The sequence below is a fragment of the Lissotriton vulgaris genome, chromosome 1_2, assembly GCF_964263255.1.
Source record: "Lissotriton vulgaris chromosome 1_2, aLisVul1.2, whole genome shotgun sequence".
NCBI classification, from domain to species: domain Eukaryota; kingdom Metazoa; phylum Chordata; class Amphibia; order Caudata; family Salamandridae; genus Lissotriton; species Lissotriton vulgaris.
In genome coordinates, this window is record NC_141686.1 from 295,480,324 (window position 1) to 295,495,191 (window position 14,868).

The 14,868-nt window shown below is 44.9% G+C and overlaps 1 protein-coding gene across 3 annotated transcripts in view; it reads right to left on the reverse strand.

Annotated features, from left to right (window-relative positions):
• Positions 1–14,868, reverse strand: part of KDM2A (lysine demethylase 2A) — a 939,997-nt gene that overhangs the window by 99,788 nt on the left and 825,341 nt on the right. For all 3 annotated transcript variants that reach the window (XM_086953271.1, XM_086953272.1, XM_086953273.1), the window contains one exon: positions 12,286–12,444. In XM_086953271.1, the coding sequence (XP_086809397.1) occupies positions 12,286–12,444 (159 nt within the window). The remainder of the gene's footprint in view (positions 1–12,285; positions 12,445–14,868) is intronic.

The following is a 14,868-nucleotide window of genomic DNA, read 5'->3' on the forward strand; positions in this document are numbered from 1 at the left end:
CTTAGGCGGTAGGGTCTAGTCAGGAACCTATACCACTGGGGTGACCGGGTTTAGGAGCTGCCCACCAACCTGTGTGAGGAACACTGAACTAGCCCACTGACCTGGCCCGGCGGGAGGGGAACCGAGGGACCATCTGCAGTGACCTGCTGAGGAATCCTGTCAGCAGCCTTCAACCCCCCGCCCCCCCCCCCAATTCAAGCAACCAAGTACCTGCTCCCACCAAGGGAGCCTGAACCACCAAGCCCCAAGAGGACCCCCCCCCCTGCGCTCACCAGGACTACTGGGGATAACCAGGTACCGGGCTGTGCCATCTCTGCCCCCTGGGTCGCCCCCTGTGCCCTGTGCTGCCTCATTTCCCCCTACTGAACTGCTGGGACTGCGAAGCTGCCTTCCCTACCTACCCAGCGCTCTCCTACTGTGCCCCAGTGAGAAGCGCTGTGATTCCGAGGACTAGGGCTGCTCCCAAGTGCTATTGCTGAGACTGTCCCCGAAGCGCTGTAACCTGTCGACCTGCCAACGCCCCGGAGCGCTGTAACTGGTGAACCGGTGTGCCGACAAGCGCTGCTGTCCCCGTTGCCCCCCCCTTGCCGGGAACTCACCGTCACGCCCTGTGTCGAGGGAGAGGAGCGGGCCGTTGTCATCCCCGGTGGGGCCTCAAAGGGAATTGGGGCCTTGCTGTCGCGTCCTTGGCGCTTCCCTCTGCGTGGGCCTGGCTGCTGGATGTGCCTGCGCAGCGGCCCCGGTCACAGGAGAGGGCCACCGGAATTCCAAATAGGCCGTGCCAGGCCTCGCGAGGGCCTGACGCCGCCTACGGCCACACCCCGTGACGGGGTGCCCGGTCGTGCCCCCGCCTCTAAAGTGATTGGCCCGCCTCTAAAGTGATTGGCCCGCCGGGCGCGCCACCACTACCCCGGCATCTGATTGGGGCCGTTCCCGGCCAAGGCCCGGTCCAACCCCCAACTATCGCGGAGGGGGGCCGAGAAGAGTCAGAGACCCTTCCCGCTTGCTGCACCCCCCTGGGCCCAGTAGAACAATCGGCGCGGGGCCCGTGAATCCCGGCGGGGCCCCTGTAGGAGAGTAGGGTCTGCAATCCTATGATCACCCAGATTTTTTGCTTTTGTTTCACTGGTTTACGACTTTCTCTGGCTGTGGGCCTGCTTATCAGACCATAATAACAAAAAACAAGATTCCTTTCTGTGTTGTACTGTAATTTAGTGACCAACTAGTCTACTAAAAGTATATTTTATGACTGGCTGAACTGACAGGCAATATAGGCACTAATTTTATACTCCACACTAGGATAGTTTTGTTTCTCTCAGCTGTTTATTTTCGCTTGGTTAAAATTCATATACAATTCACAGAAAAATTTGTATCATGTCAAGCATAAAATCATTTATTTTGAGCGTTCCCTAATCTAATACAGCATTGATCCTATTCTTGTTGTCGCTCAAAAACATAAATTCATAAATTTTTACAAATTATATAGTAAAAAAACCAAACTTATCACATATATTCAGTAAAAAACTCATGCACTATGTGTTGAGTCAAGTGGTCCTTATTGTCGACGCGTTTCAGTGCGTTGGGATCTTTGGGGCACCTTCTTCAGGACAGACTTTTGAATACGAAAGTATTGTGCTTCTTTCTAAAATTTTAAATAAAAACAATTAGTGTCTAATTTAATGCTGAGGGTTTTTGTTTTAGAACTATCTCTAGAGTGTTAGTCACTCCTAGTACCTTATATATCTCTGTCTGATTATAATAACCATCTTACTTTAATAGCCAGTATTATCCAGACAATCCCACTTCTTGTCTTTGAGGATTGGTCCACAACTACGTTACTATTTGAGTCGTCTCTGTAACATAGGAGAGAATTCTATTATATTTTATTCTATTCAAGCAGCGGCTAGATTAATTTTCTCATGTCACTTACTTAAAAACAGGAGAATCGCTGTTTAGCGTGTCTTTTCCTTTTATTTGCGTCTTTGGGATTTGCGCTTCAGTTAGGGGTAGAACGTTGCTCAGAATCGTCCTTCCGCTGAAAAAGGCGGTATAGGGATTTCAATGTAGTTATCCCTGTTTTAAAATGTTATTTAAAGGTATTGTTTAAAGGTAGGTAGTTGATAACTATATCCCATTGCATACCTGGTCCTTATGATCCTTATGGTCCTGTGTGTGTTATGTTAGCGGGACTTCTACTTTCTCACAGTATAGGTTAACTGGGCGGCCTCTTCATCTGGCTTTTCTTTAAATCCCAGGTACCTAATAGGAAAACGTATTTACATCTGTTTTAACTTTCCAGTGTCACTGTATTTATTCTGTTTCTGTTTATTCTTACAGGGCTACAGTGTTCAATGAGGTCATGATATTTTACCCATTACCACATCCTAGTCTCCTCCCATAATTTTGGGTTTGTAAGGCTAAATTTATGAACTAGCCCGTATGTGAGTTTCAACCACCATTCAGACCCCCGTATTTTAGGTTGAGCTAAATTACACTGTTTAGGATAACCGGCATCGTTATTGACGAGGGTTCTCTCTAGCTTCGATGTTTTGAGCCAAAAACGCCCTGCACTGCTGTCTAGGCCAGTCGTAACTGACTGCTTACCTTCAGAATACCGCTCGCGATCCTCAGTCACGTCCTCTCTCCTGTCGGATGGTGTTTGTAAAGAGTGTCGGAAGTGCGGTTTTTATAGTGATCACGGATGTTAATCCGTTTCAGCTGTGATGCGCTCTACTATGTGCGCGGGCCAATATTAAACGGTATCACCAACACAAACTGTTTGTTTCGTGTAGTGTCTTCAATTTACTGTTTCTATTTATTCCGTATTTAAGAAGTGCCTCCAATTATAGTTATTGATTTTTTTGTTTGTAGTTACGGCTAAACGTTCCTCCATTTTAGTAGTTTTATATACATTTAGTGTATCGCGAGTGTTTCTGGCGCCATATTTGTAGTTTGTTTATCTTTGTCTAAACTACAAATCGAGGCGCCGTTTATTTTTTACTTATTTCTTCTTCGTATTCCAATCCCGGTAGCCATACCCGATGTAGAAGTAATATTTTTGGGGGTACTTTTATAGCTATTAGTATAGCTACATTTTCGGAGGTTTAAAAATTTACGATGACTTGTCGGATGGCATATTACTAACGTAATGCAAATCATCAGTTCAAGGTATTTTGTTCATTTACATCTGCGCTCCCCGTCTACAACACTCTACGGTAATAAGCACTTTAAAAAATATTTAAAAAAATATATATACAGCATTTCAATCCAGATACTGTTTCTTTCCCAAATATTATATCACCAGTGTATTGTACATCATACAACAACGTGCTTCGGTACAACTTAATTTTTCATCTCTATCACCTGTTACTACAATTGAGTTGGGCATTTTCAACATCAGTCAAAAAGCATATATATGCTAACATTTCCGTATTATTACTATTTGTTTATCATATTTGGACATCATGCATTCCTCATGCTTATTTCTTTAGTCTATGTACTTAATGCAGGAATATATAGAGCGCATAGTATTACATCTATATAACAATGCAACAGTTTATTTGAAATTATCAGCGTCAATCAAAAAACACAAAACATCAAAGTAAGTATTTGCATTCTACCTGTTGTCTGTGGTCTACACTATTACCTGTGTGTCCTTTGTTAGTTTCCTATTCATGGTTGCAGAAAGATGTTATCTCTCAATTTCCTGGACGTTATACTCTATGTACAGTGTTGGTTACATTCTTTGACAGCGTATATTCCTGTAGTAAGCTCGGATCATTCTATTTTAATACTATGATGTAATACTAGATGTAATACTATGCGCTCTATATATTCCTGCATTTAGTACATAGACTAAAGAAATAAACATGAGGAATGCATGATGTCCAAAACATCGAAGCTAGAGAGAACCCTCGTCAATAACGATGCCGGTTATCCTAAACAGTGTAATTTAGCTCAACCTAAAATACGGGGGTCTGAATGGTGGTTGAAACTCACATACGGGCTAGTTCATAAATTTAGCCTTACAAACCCAAAATTATGGGAGGAGACTAGGATGTGGTAATGGGTAAAATATCATGACCTCATTGAACACTGTAGCCCTGTAAGAATAAACAGAAACAGAATAAATACAGTGACACTGGAAAGTTAAAACAGATGTAAATACGTTTTCCTATTAGGTACCTGGGATTTAAAGAAAAGCCAGATGAAGAGGCCGCCCAGTTAACCTATACTGTGAGAAAGTAGAAGTCCCGCTAACATAACACACACAGGACCATAAGGATCATAAGGACCAGGTATGCAATGGGATATAGTTATCAACTACCTACCTTTAAACAATACCTTTAAATAACATTTTAAAACAGGGATAACTACATTGAAATCCCTATACCGCCTTTTTCAGCGGAAGGACGATTCTGAGCAACGTTCTACCCCTAACTGAAGCGCAAATCCCAAAGACGCAAATAAAAGGAAAAGACACGCTAAACAGCGATTCTCCTGTTTTTAAGTAAGTGACATGAGAAAATTAATCTAGCCGCTGCTTGAATAGAATAAAATATAATAGAATTCTCTCCTATGTTACAGAGACGACTCAAATAGTAATGTAGTTGTGGACCAATCCTCAAAGACAAGAAGTGGGATTGTCTGGATAATACTGGCTATTAAAGTAAGATGGTTATTATAATCAGACAGAGATATATAAGGTACTAGGAGTGACTAACACTCTAGAGATAGTTCTAAAACAAAAACCCTCAGCATTAAATTAGACACTAATTGTTTTTATTTAAAATTTTAGAAAGAAGCACAATACTTTCGTATTCAAAAGTCTGTCCTGAAGAAGGTGCCCCAAAGATCCCAACGCACCGAAACGCGTCGACAATAAGGACCACTTGACTCAACACATAGTGCATGAGTTTTTTACTGAATATATGTGATAAGTTTGGTTTTTTTACTATGTAATTTGTAAAATTTTATGAATTTATGTTTTTGAGCGACAACAAGAATAGGATCAATGCTGTATTAGATTAGGGAACGCTCAAAATAAATGATTTTATGCTTGACATGATACAAATTTTTCTGTGAATTGTATATGAATTTTAACCAAGCGAAAATAAACAGCTGAGAGAAACAAAACTATCCTAGTGTGGAGTATAAAATTAGTGCCTATATTGCCTGTCAGTTCAGCCAGTCATAAAATATACTTTTAGTAGACTAGTTGGTCACTAAATTACAGTACAACACAGAAAGGAATCTTGTTTTTTGTTATTACGTTGATACCCAGTCCTTTCTGGTTTATCTGGGAAACTCTCTTCTTTGAAGACTGCTTATCAGACCCACAGCCTAGCTGTTCTCTCACTAAATTGACATGTGTACCTTAGGTGCTTTATCCAATTGGTACTGGGCCACCTTATCAGACCCTGTAACTCAGGGCATAGGTGTACCCAGGGCCTACCAGGGGCTGAAGCATGTATTATGCCACCCCTGGGTGGCCATCTAAATCTGACACAACTGGCTGCACGACAGCTGGGGCAAGGTGGTGTAATCACCCTTTGCTGTAAATATAGTATACCTATATCTAACCCTAAAAATGGACACACAGATTCCTATCAGTCACTCCTATGGCAGGCCTTGACAATCCTGAAGGCAGAGTGCTTGGAATCGTGTGAGATGGTGATCTGGCATGAGCTGAGCCCGTTTGCAGCTTGCGGAACCAAGTCCTAATAGCTGTTCCATGATAACGCATACCATATATTCTTAAGTGCATTATAATCCTCGCGGTTAAATGCTATCTTTGGTATCGCTTTATCAAAACATGTCGAGTAAGGTGTCATACGAATTGAAATACTAACCCCTCGCCAATTCTGGCGACGGGGTTAGCATTCCACCCTTCTAGAGGGACACGACATGTATGTAACTGTGAACCCCGGTTAAAGTTAACTCGAGCCTCAGCATCACAAAATGGATGCTGCCACCACAGACACGAGTCTGACCCCCTGCAGCTGGGAGTCCTTCCAGCGAGGGGAGCTTGGACAAAGGGTTTCCTGTCAGGGGCGGTGCTAGCACCATCCCAGACAGGGTTTTGTGTATCCTGGGTAGGCAGGGCTTTACAGGAAGGTGACTGCAAGTGGCACCCCGGTGCTCACTACGCATCTGCCGGCTAGAACCAGTTCCAGGGGCACACCAGCCCCTGAGCTGGGGAAAGTCCGGCATGGGAGAGGGGTGTAATCACCCCCCTTCCTGGTCCCACCCCTAGGGCAGGACCTAGTCGCGTACCCACCCCTTTCTTTAGGATAAAGGCAGGAGCGGGGACCCTTCCAAATTAGATCATCTTTGAATCAAGAAACTACTTTCTACGAAAGGAACTCTCGACTTCTTCTCAAGATTTCTCCCTTGTGGCTAAGGAGTAGTCACCCTGCATCCGCAGGCACCATCTAAGAACTCTGCGGTTTGCTGCACGTCCTTCCTCCGGAATCCGACTGACCAGCTCGACGGAACCCGGCTTCACTGGCACCTCTGACCTCTACCTACCTCTACAGCTAAGCTGAGAACCGTAGGTGCGACGAGACCTCGAGGGACCGGCCATCTTCGGAACTGCACGACTTCTATCCAGCACGACCGCCGAGGGATCCTCTGGTGAGTGCTTTGGGGTCCGAGAAGCCCCGACCCTGAGCAGCTCCAGCACCGAAGACCAGCCCCCCAGCATCCACAAGATCTGCGTGGGGCCCTTCTGCTTTTTGGCTGCTCACCGCGTTGTCTGGCTACTAGCCCGCTGGCTTGTGGCCTTCCCGACGACGACCGACGACAACAACACTGCTGGTCTGGTTGCTCCAGACTGGCCCTTGCTCCCTTCCAAAAGAGGAGCACCCCGGACCCTCCTGGTCCACTCCAGACGCCATTTTAGGTCCACCGCGTGGGCTTGAATTTGCCAAGACTTGTTGCCCCAATCCTGGGTCCAGCGACGTCGACAGCATCAACCATCGTGGGACAGCTCGCACCTCCATCCTGGTCGCCGACAACATCTCCTGGTCCGTGAGACTGCAGAGCCCAGCGTCGCCCACTCACCTGGTCGAGGTGACTACCTTTCGGTGCCATCCTGGTGCCCATCTGATCACTGGCTAGTGATTCAGGACTTGGTCCCCTCTGCTTACAGGTGTCTTCCATCTTCGATCCAGGCTTGGATCCACCGAACAATCTTCACTGGTCGCCTGCCAGCAACTCCTTCTTTCAGGTTCCTGGTTCGTCAACGAGGATTCCCGACGTCTTTTCAGACCTATGCAGCCGCAGTCCCTGGGCTAGGTAACTTCGGCATTTCGGTGCCCCAGCATAGCCTCACTATCCAAGGGTCCAGATCCACTTTCGTTTTCAACCTAACTTATCGGGTTCGCCCGAGAACACCAACTTTGCTTTTACTAGCCTCCATAGACTTTGTCCCGCATCCCGCGTGAGAGTGCACACTCTGCACCCGAGTCCCCTAGGCCTCCTACTAGTAATCTGAAGGTTCAGTAACGTAGTCCTAGCGATTCCAAAGCCTATTAGTCCAGTACTTACCTGCTAGTAATTTCGCATTCCACATAGTATATGGTTTTTCGTGCCCCGCGGGCATTTGTGTAAATTGTGCAACTTAAAGTATTTTCGTAAAGTTGTGTGCTTAGTACCCTGTCCTCATAAAGAGAACAGGGCTGTTGTGATCTAAATAAATACACTGTTTATTTTCATAACACTTGTGTGGTGTCCTTTCACTGGGTGTTCAAGGGGTATATGTGATGGTATAACAGCTGGCTTAACACGCCCTCTAGAGTTTAGCCCGAAGACTGCTCTTGTCCATGCTACTAGGATAGCTGGTCTATCGGTTGACTTACAACCAATCACCATAAGGGTTGTTTGGACTGATACATAGTGATCACTAGAATAGTGAACACTGAATATCAGCCCAACTTCTCACAGCCCCGCACTGCCAAACGCGGCGGAGGGCTCCAGAAGGAGCACGAGCCTGCCTGCATCACCTGACAACGCCGCAAGGGCCCTGGAAGGGCCGAAGAACCGAGGTAAACCCCCGGGGAGTAGGGCGGAAGGTCACAGGAGGCCCAGAGTCAGCCCCTCCCCTGGGGAACACTGTTGTTGGGCCCCGTTGGCCCTAATTGGTCCATTCAAGCACCGTAACCGGGCCAGAGCCCTGAGAGACGAATTTGGGGCCTGAACCTATTAAAGATTCAACCCCGCGTTGGGGGACTAGTTGTCCCAAAAGGGTAGCACTATTTTGGGTTGTTTGATTGGTCCTTTGGCCCAAAGTTTGACATGCTTCACCTGGTGACCCCAGTTCTTACAGTGGTCGTACGGATTAACTAACACAATTGAGTTAGCAATGCGCCACTAGGTGGCTTAAGACCTAAAAATATTTACCCTACAATTTCCATCTTTTCACTCTTGTCCGGTGGAGAGCCTTATGCAGTGGGGACATTGGCCCCATCTCTGTGGTGACAAAAATATTGGGTCTGTCACACTGCCTTTATATAAGCCACGTCTTTTGAGGAGGGCTTGTACTTTTTTCATCCTAGGAATTACAGTTTTGCTGGTTACCTATAGGGTTCTCATAACTGTCAGAGACACTGTATTAACATCGGCCGGAATTGGCTCCTCGGTGCTGGTAGAAGGGTCTCTAGGAGAAAGCATGACTGTTTCTCCTTCAGTTGCATCCCATATAACTGCTGTCCTTTTAACCAAGGCATTGTAGACAGCAATTTCATCAGAGGGTGATGGTCTGGAAGGATAGGTGTCCACTATTTCAGAGCGGTCGGTCTCTATGTCCTCCCACCACTGTTCAGTTGCGTCTAGGTCCTGGAGAAATCCCCGGTCAAACAGACCTTTCAATAGGTCTCTCTCCTCACAGAATAATTGCACTTCTTCCACCTGGGAATTAAGTGTTGTTGGAGGCTCCAGTGTCATCTTGCTTTTTTTCCTGTTCTCTCAGAGGCAAGAGTGGGATGAGGAAACCCTTGAGGAAAACTAACTCTTTCCTCTTTACGAAGGACTCCATTTCAGCTTCAAGCCTCCATTTCTTTTGACGTCAAACTTTTCCGCTTCAGCGCCAAGGCTCCCTTTTTTCTAGGCCTTTCCCCTTCTGTGACCTCAATCACCTTTCAAGAGTCAAAGCCAGTTCTGAGGGTTTACCATCAACTGTGCCTTTTGACCTCGACTTGTAGGGTTCCTTTTGTTTATGCTTACTCTCATGGCTTTTGGTGTCAAAGCAACCTTTTTATTTTGAGTCTGAATGCTATGCACTTCACCCAAGTTACCTGGTGCTTCTACTATTTGTCCTTTGGCAACTTCTTCAACTTCTCCATTCGTTTAGATGACCTCTTTAGCATCAGAACTCTGCGCTACTTCAGTTTCTTCTGGGCTCTTTTCGCTGCTGGCTGATTTCCTTCAATGATTTTTTTTTATACAGCATCATGGCTAAAAGAGCCAACTTCAGTTTCTCACTCGTCTTCAGGGTCTTGTGTTGTAACTCTGCACACACGTCGCAGCCACTTGGAACCATTGACTTTAGGTAGGCAACGGCTGCAATCCTCGTAGAAATACTTGTGTACATATGGTGGCGCCTCAAGCAGAATAAAGAGGGTATGGTCCATCCCAGACGTATATTCACAGATACATGCACTCAATGTAAGCACTTGAAAAAAACCTCAGTTTTCTTCAGTGGTAATCTTCCTTTCTTGACATCTGTGCTCTAAATTTAATTTCCTTCAGGATTTTTAATGTTTGTGATAAAAAAACGAAATTTTCCCTCTATGGTCTTCAGTGTCCTTGCTCTGCTTCTAGATGGTGGACAAAAGATTCTTAAAATTGCAACCACACAAAAGGACTGCAGGGGCAGGCTTCTGAGGACACAGAGAACCAAACTCTTCACACGATCAAAGAGGAACAAAATGGAACAGCTAGAATTCCATGCCCAACCACGAGATGGTGGAATAATGCACAGCATATGAATCCATAAAATATTTATGCTGCAAACGTTTTTTCTTCTCGATCAGCACTGTCATGTTGGCCTAAAGCTAGCGTTTCTTCCTTTAACCGTAGAGTGCTCATTACTCAGCACGGAGTACTCCTTTCTCTTTGGTTTAGGAGTTTCCCTTCACTCCTAACTCACTAGGGTTGAGCCAAAACCTATGGAATTACCACCAATGGTGTCTTTTGGCTTTGACCTGTGGGGTTCTTTGTGTTTCAACTTCCCTTTAGTCACAGTGAATTTTAGCATCAGAGGTGTCAATGAGGATACCCTGGAGTCTGAAGATTTCAACTTTGTACTGCTACGGCCTTGTGGTACCAGCAGCTTGTGGTGCTTGCCTTCTCACTATCTTCTTCGCAAACTCCTTTTCGTGTTCGACATCTACTTATCTGTGTCAGATCTTTATAACCCCCCCCCCGTCACCTTTGTTTCTTCAGTGTTATCTTAGTCACTGATCAGTGCCAGATCTGGAGTGTTTCTGATGACTGCATCATGGCGTGGTGTGCCCACCTTTGCCTTTTCCTCTCTGAGTTTCAAGGTCTTGGGAAGGAACTCCGGACACAACTCACAACCTTCGGAGCGGTTGTCTTTTGGCAAACAGATTACAGACCTTATGCTGCCCTTTGCACGAACCGGGGGTGGCACCTTATACCATACCTAAAAGGAGTGTGCTACACATCTATATGAGCCTCAGACTCCTTTTTGTGCATTCCCCAACTCTAACCCATAAAGGAGAAGGAGAGAAAGTAGCCTATGCATGATTTCCCTAACTTTAACAGTCACATCAGGTGTATGGGTCCCTTTACAGAAACTCACTCCATGGTCTACTGGTACATCAAAAGTCCCTAAAGATAATGGGAGAACGTACCTCACCCACTATTCTCTGATGCATGCTTAGTCATTGGTGCCTTATCCAGGTAGTGAATACAACTTAAGATAGGCTAAGCCATTGGTGGGAGTTCAATGCAATTTTATTCTGGATAAAAAGCAAGGATCCTGGCGTCTAAAATGTCTTTGGGAATACCAGAAGGATTTCTATTACTAGGGTTCCCTTGACAGTTTAAAATTAGAAAGTAGATGTTTATTTCACACATACAGTTTGATTTTGCCTACCGGTTTCTACCATTTATAGTGACCAATTGGGTCATTGGTCTTCTCCATGGCTTGGGGGATACCCAAGTAATCTGCAAAGGCTCTCGTACCTCATTTTTATGAGAAATGCATTATCTATAATGTAAATATAATGAAAGTATGACTTAAAATTTACAGAGGCATTAGAAATGTGTCTACACACATTAATGAATACTGAAAACCCCACTTGGTGGGCTACCCAATAATGGCATGTGTACACGGCACAAGAACACCAAATGTGATATAAAATATCAGCCAAACACAATGATTCTGATTTACCCTTACTTGGGGGTTTTCATGACTTCCTGGACATGACAAGTTGGTCAATTCCCTGTTATCACACACTCTTGGAGTAGAGCAGATTAGCTTAGCTTAGCTTAATACGTACGTTCTGTATTTAACAGCTAACGCATCTCATTCTTGTTGGGATTAACTGAAATACAAACAGGAAGGCATGCAAGACAGACATCAATAAAGTTGGAACGTTTATTGCTCAGGTCCCAACATAATTGTTCAATTTTCTTACGGTTTGCATTTAGACACTGGATGCGCCAGTAGACGAAAGACTCTATAAAGGAACCCATGCACCTCTTGTGTCTAGGTGCATTCTCCGACCCCATCCCATACAGGGAGGTTTTTGGGGCATAAGTCTGAGATCACAAAAAAAAAAGTATGATGCCCAAAAAAACAATAGGCAATTCTGGATCCAGAATGGTGGAATAATGCACATCACGTGAATCCAGAAATGTTCATGCTGCAAAACGTTTTTTGCATGTTTGGCTAACTGCAGGAATAAAATACTGCTGTACTTTTGCTCTACAAATTTAACTACTTCGAAACTAATGAGTCGGACTGAAGTCGGCAAGAAACATTCAGAGAAGGTGTTTAAGATTTTTTCTTGTATAAACATGAGGTGCTTAGCTTCAGGACAAATGACAGCATGTGCCAAAAATGCTTTTGAGCTGCAATATAATTATATTGCCTGTACAACAAGGAGCACAGGGATCAAAAACAGCAGTGCAGTATCTGTGATCTTTTCCCATTTGGCGATTACTCTGGTGTTCACTGGAAGCCACTTAAACTCTAGCTAGAGGGACAAGCCTAAAACCATGACAGGGGAAAAAAGTAAACAAAAGGTCACCTACCTGGCTTTTCAGAAGGCGGTGTTAACAGGTCCCTGATCTGGGTGTCTTTGATGCCTGGTGCCCACCGCAGATCAAGTGTCCTGAGAAGGGGGCAACTAGAAGTGCTGAGAGCAGAGATGGCAGACCAAGAACAGCCAGCCAGCATGAGGTCTTTCAGGCCTGCAAGGTAATGGAGAACACTATGAGACACCAAATGCATGTTAGTTACCACAGCCACATCTGTACACTTAGTCTTCAAAAAACATTTAAGGAGAAGGCTTCCAGTCTCTTAAAGTGGGAAAATAAAATAACAAGGGTTGCAACTGGAAACAGTTGCATGATCAATAGTTTAAAGGGCTTGCCCATCAGAGTTGTACAGGTCCGTGAGTGAACAGTCCATTTCAGTGGACCCATGGCTAGATGCAACAATGCAGAGAGTAGGATGTATTGATATTAAGATACGTGAAGACTATGCAAGAAACATTTAAGTAAAAATTAGATAGACAAGATAGGTGCCAGTCATCTGGAAAGACACTTAATTCTGTTGTTGCAGGAATCCCTTCAATGGAGAGGAGCTGCAGCCTTTAAATTTGCTATTGCCTGCTACTTGAGAAAGGCACCCTTGGGCATGTGTCAGACATTAAGCCATGCATGGTGGCAGAGTAAAATGCCAGTCAGCTGAATTATGGCACTCTGTATGGTAGCACTGAAGATACATTTTCTCACGGAAAAAAGTGAAAGTTCGGTTCTCCCACTGGTAACTATTGTAGTGAAAAAGCAGTCAAACTGAGTTGGGAATATTACACTGGGTGGCTGACCCCCAAAGCTACATGCTTCTCTGCTGTATCAATCTTTTTGCTCTCCATATCTGGAGGAGGGGTATGTCCCAGCTGCCTGGGCACAAGCTCTTTTCCAGCCTGAATGCAGAACCAAAGAGGTTCTGCATTCAGACTTGTCCTCCCACGTACCTAGGGTTGTCCAGGGCAGGCTTATGAACAATTGTTACTTACCTGTAAACAGGTGGTTCTCCAGTATTGGTGTCTTTCATAGATTCACATGCTTGAATATTCCCAGTCGTCGAAGTGAGAGTCCCACGGTAAATAAAATAGCAATAATGCTAAATATATATAAATATACATGTACCCATAATACATAATAAAGAAGAGGAAAACATAATAGAAACCTCAAAAAACGATTCCTACATAGGAATGCATGGTAAAGAGAAAAACTATTTGCAACACATCAGTGTCATTATGTTAGTCAAATTACAGCCAATCAGGCGCCAGCACCCTCTAGAACCTTCTCCTCAGAAGCTCAAGCCCTCAGATTTTCGTAGCACAAGTAACCAAGAGTGTATGAGAAGACAGCCTCTGATGGGAGGAGGGTGGGTCGCATGTGAATCTATGAAAGACACCAATACTGGAGAAGCACCTGTTTACAGGTAAGTAACAATTGTTCTTCTCCAGTATTAGGGGTGTCTTTCATAGATTCACATGCTTGAACAGAATAGAAAGCAGTAACCTCCGAGAACTGAGATTGCTAGGCACATATATGGAAAAAACCAAGACAGTACTAGAAATAATACAGTCAAGTAACATCATAGTAATCACAGTAAAACATCAAGGAGGGGAGAACAGAGGCTCACCTTATTGAAAAAGATGGCGAAGCACTGCCTGCCCCACTGCGGTATCCGCTTCATTGATGGCATCCAAACAGTAATGCTTGGTGAAAGTGTGCCTGCTGGACCATGTCGCTGAACAGCAAATCTGATGAAGAGGCACACCAGCAAACAAGGCGGTGGATGAAGACATCGCCCTCGTAGAATGAGCCCTCACTGAAGACTGCAATGGTTTACCAGCTTGTTGGTGGCAGAAGGCAATGGCTGAGGAAAGCCACCGAGCAATTGTTGGCTTTGAAACTGGATGTCCCTTACGCAGTCGTCCATAGGCAATGAACATCTGGTCGGACTTGCGAAAGGAGGCAGTTCTGGCAATGTAAAATTTAAGGCATCGTTTGATGTCCAAAGAATGCAAGCGCTGGTCCGCCGGAGACTTTGGGTCCGGAAAGAAAGTTCAGGAACACAGTCTCATTCTAATGAACGTCCGTAGGTACTTTAGGTAGGAAAGAGGGGTTGGTGCGGAGCGCCACTCCATTAGGCCTGAACTGAAGATAAGGCAGCTTGATAGTGAAAGCGTGAAGGTCGCTCATGCGACGAGATGAGGTCAAAGCCAAAAGTAGCGCAACCTTCCAGGTGAGGAATTTGATATCCGTTTTATGGATAGGTTCAAATGGTGACTTCATAAGTTGGGATAGTACAACATTGAGGTGCCTAGATGGAGGAGGGCGCCGAACAGGTGGGAACTTGCGGAAGAGCCCTTTGAAGAATTGACTTATGATTCTTGACGAACAGAGGGAAGAAGAGCCATTGTGTCGGAAACGAGATATTGCAGCTAAGAAAACTCTCAGGGTAGAATGAGAGAGTCCTGACTGAGCGAGGCTTAAGAAGAATGGAAGTTGCTGCTCTGGAGTGGAATGGATGGGATGGACATTGGCTGCAACACACCAATGGCAGAATCTCTTCCACTTGAGTTTATAAGTTTTGAT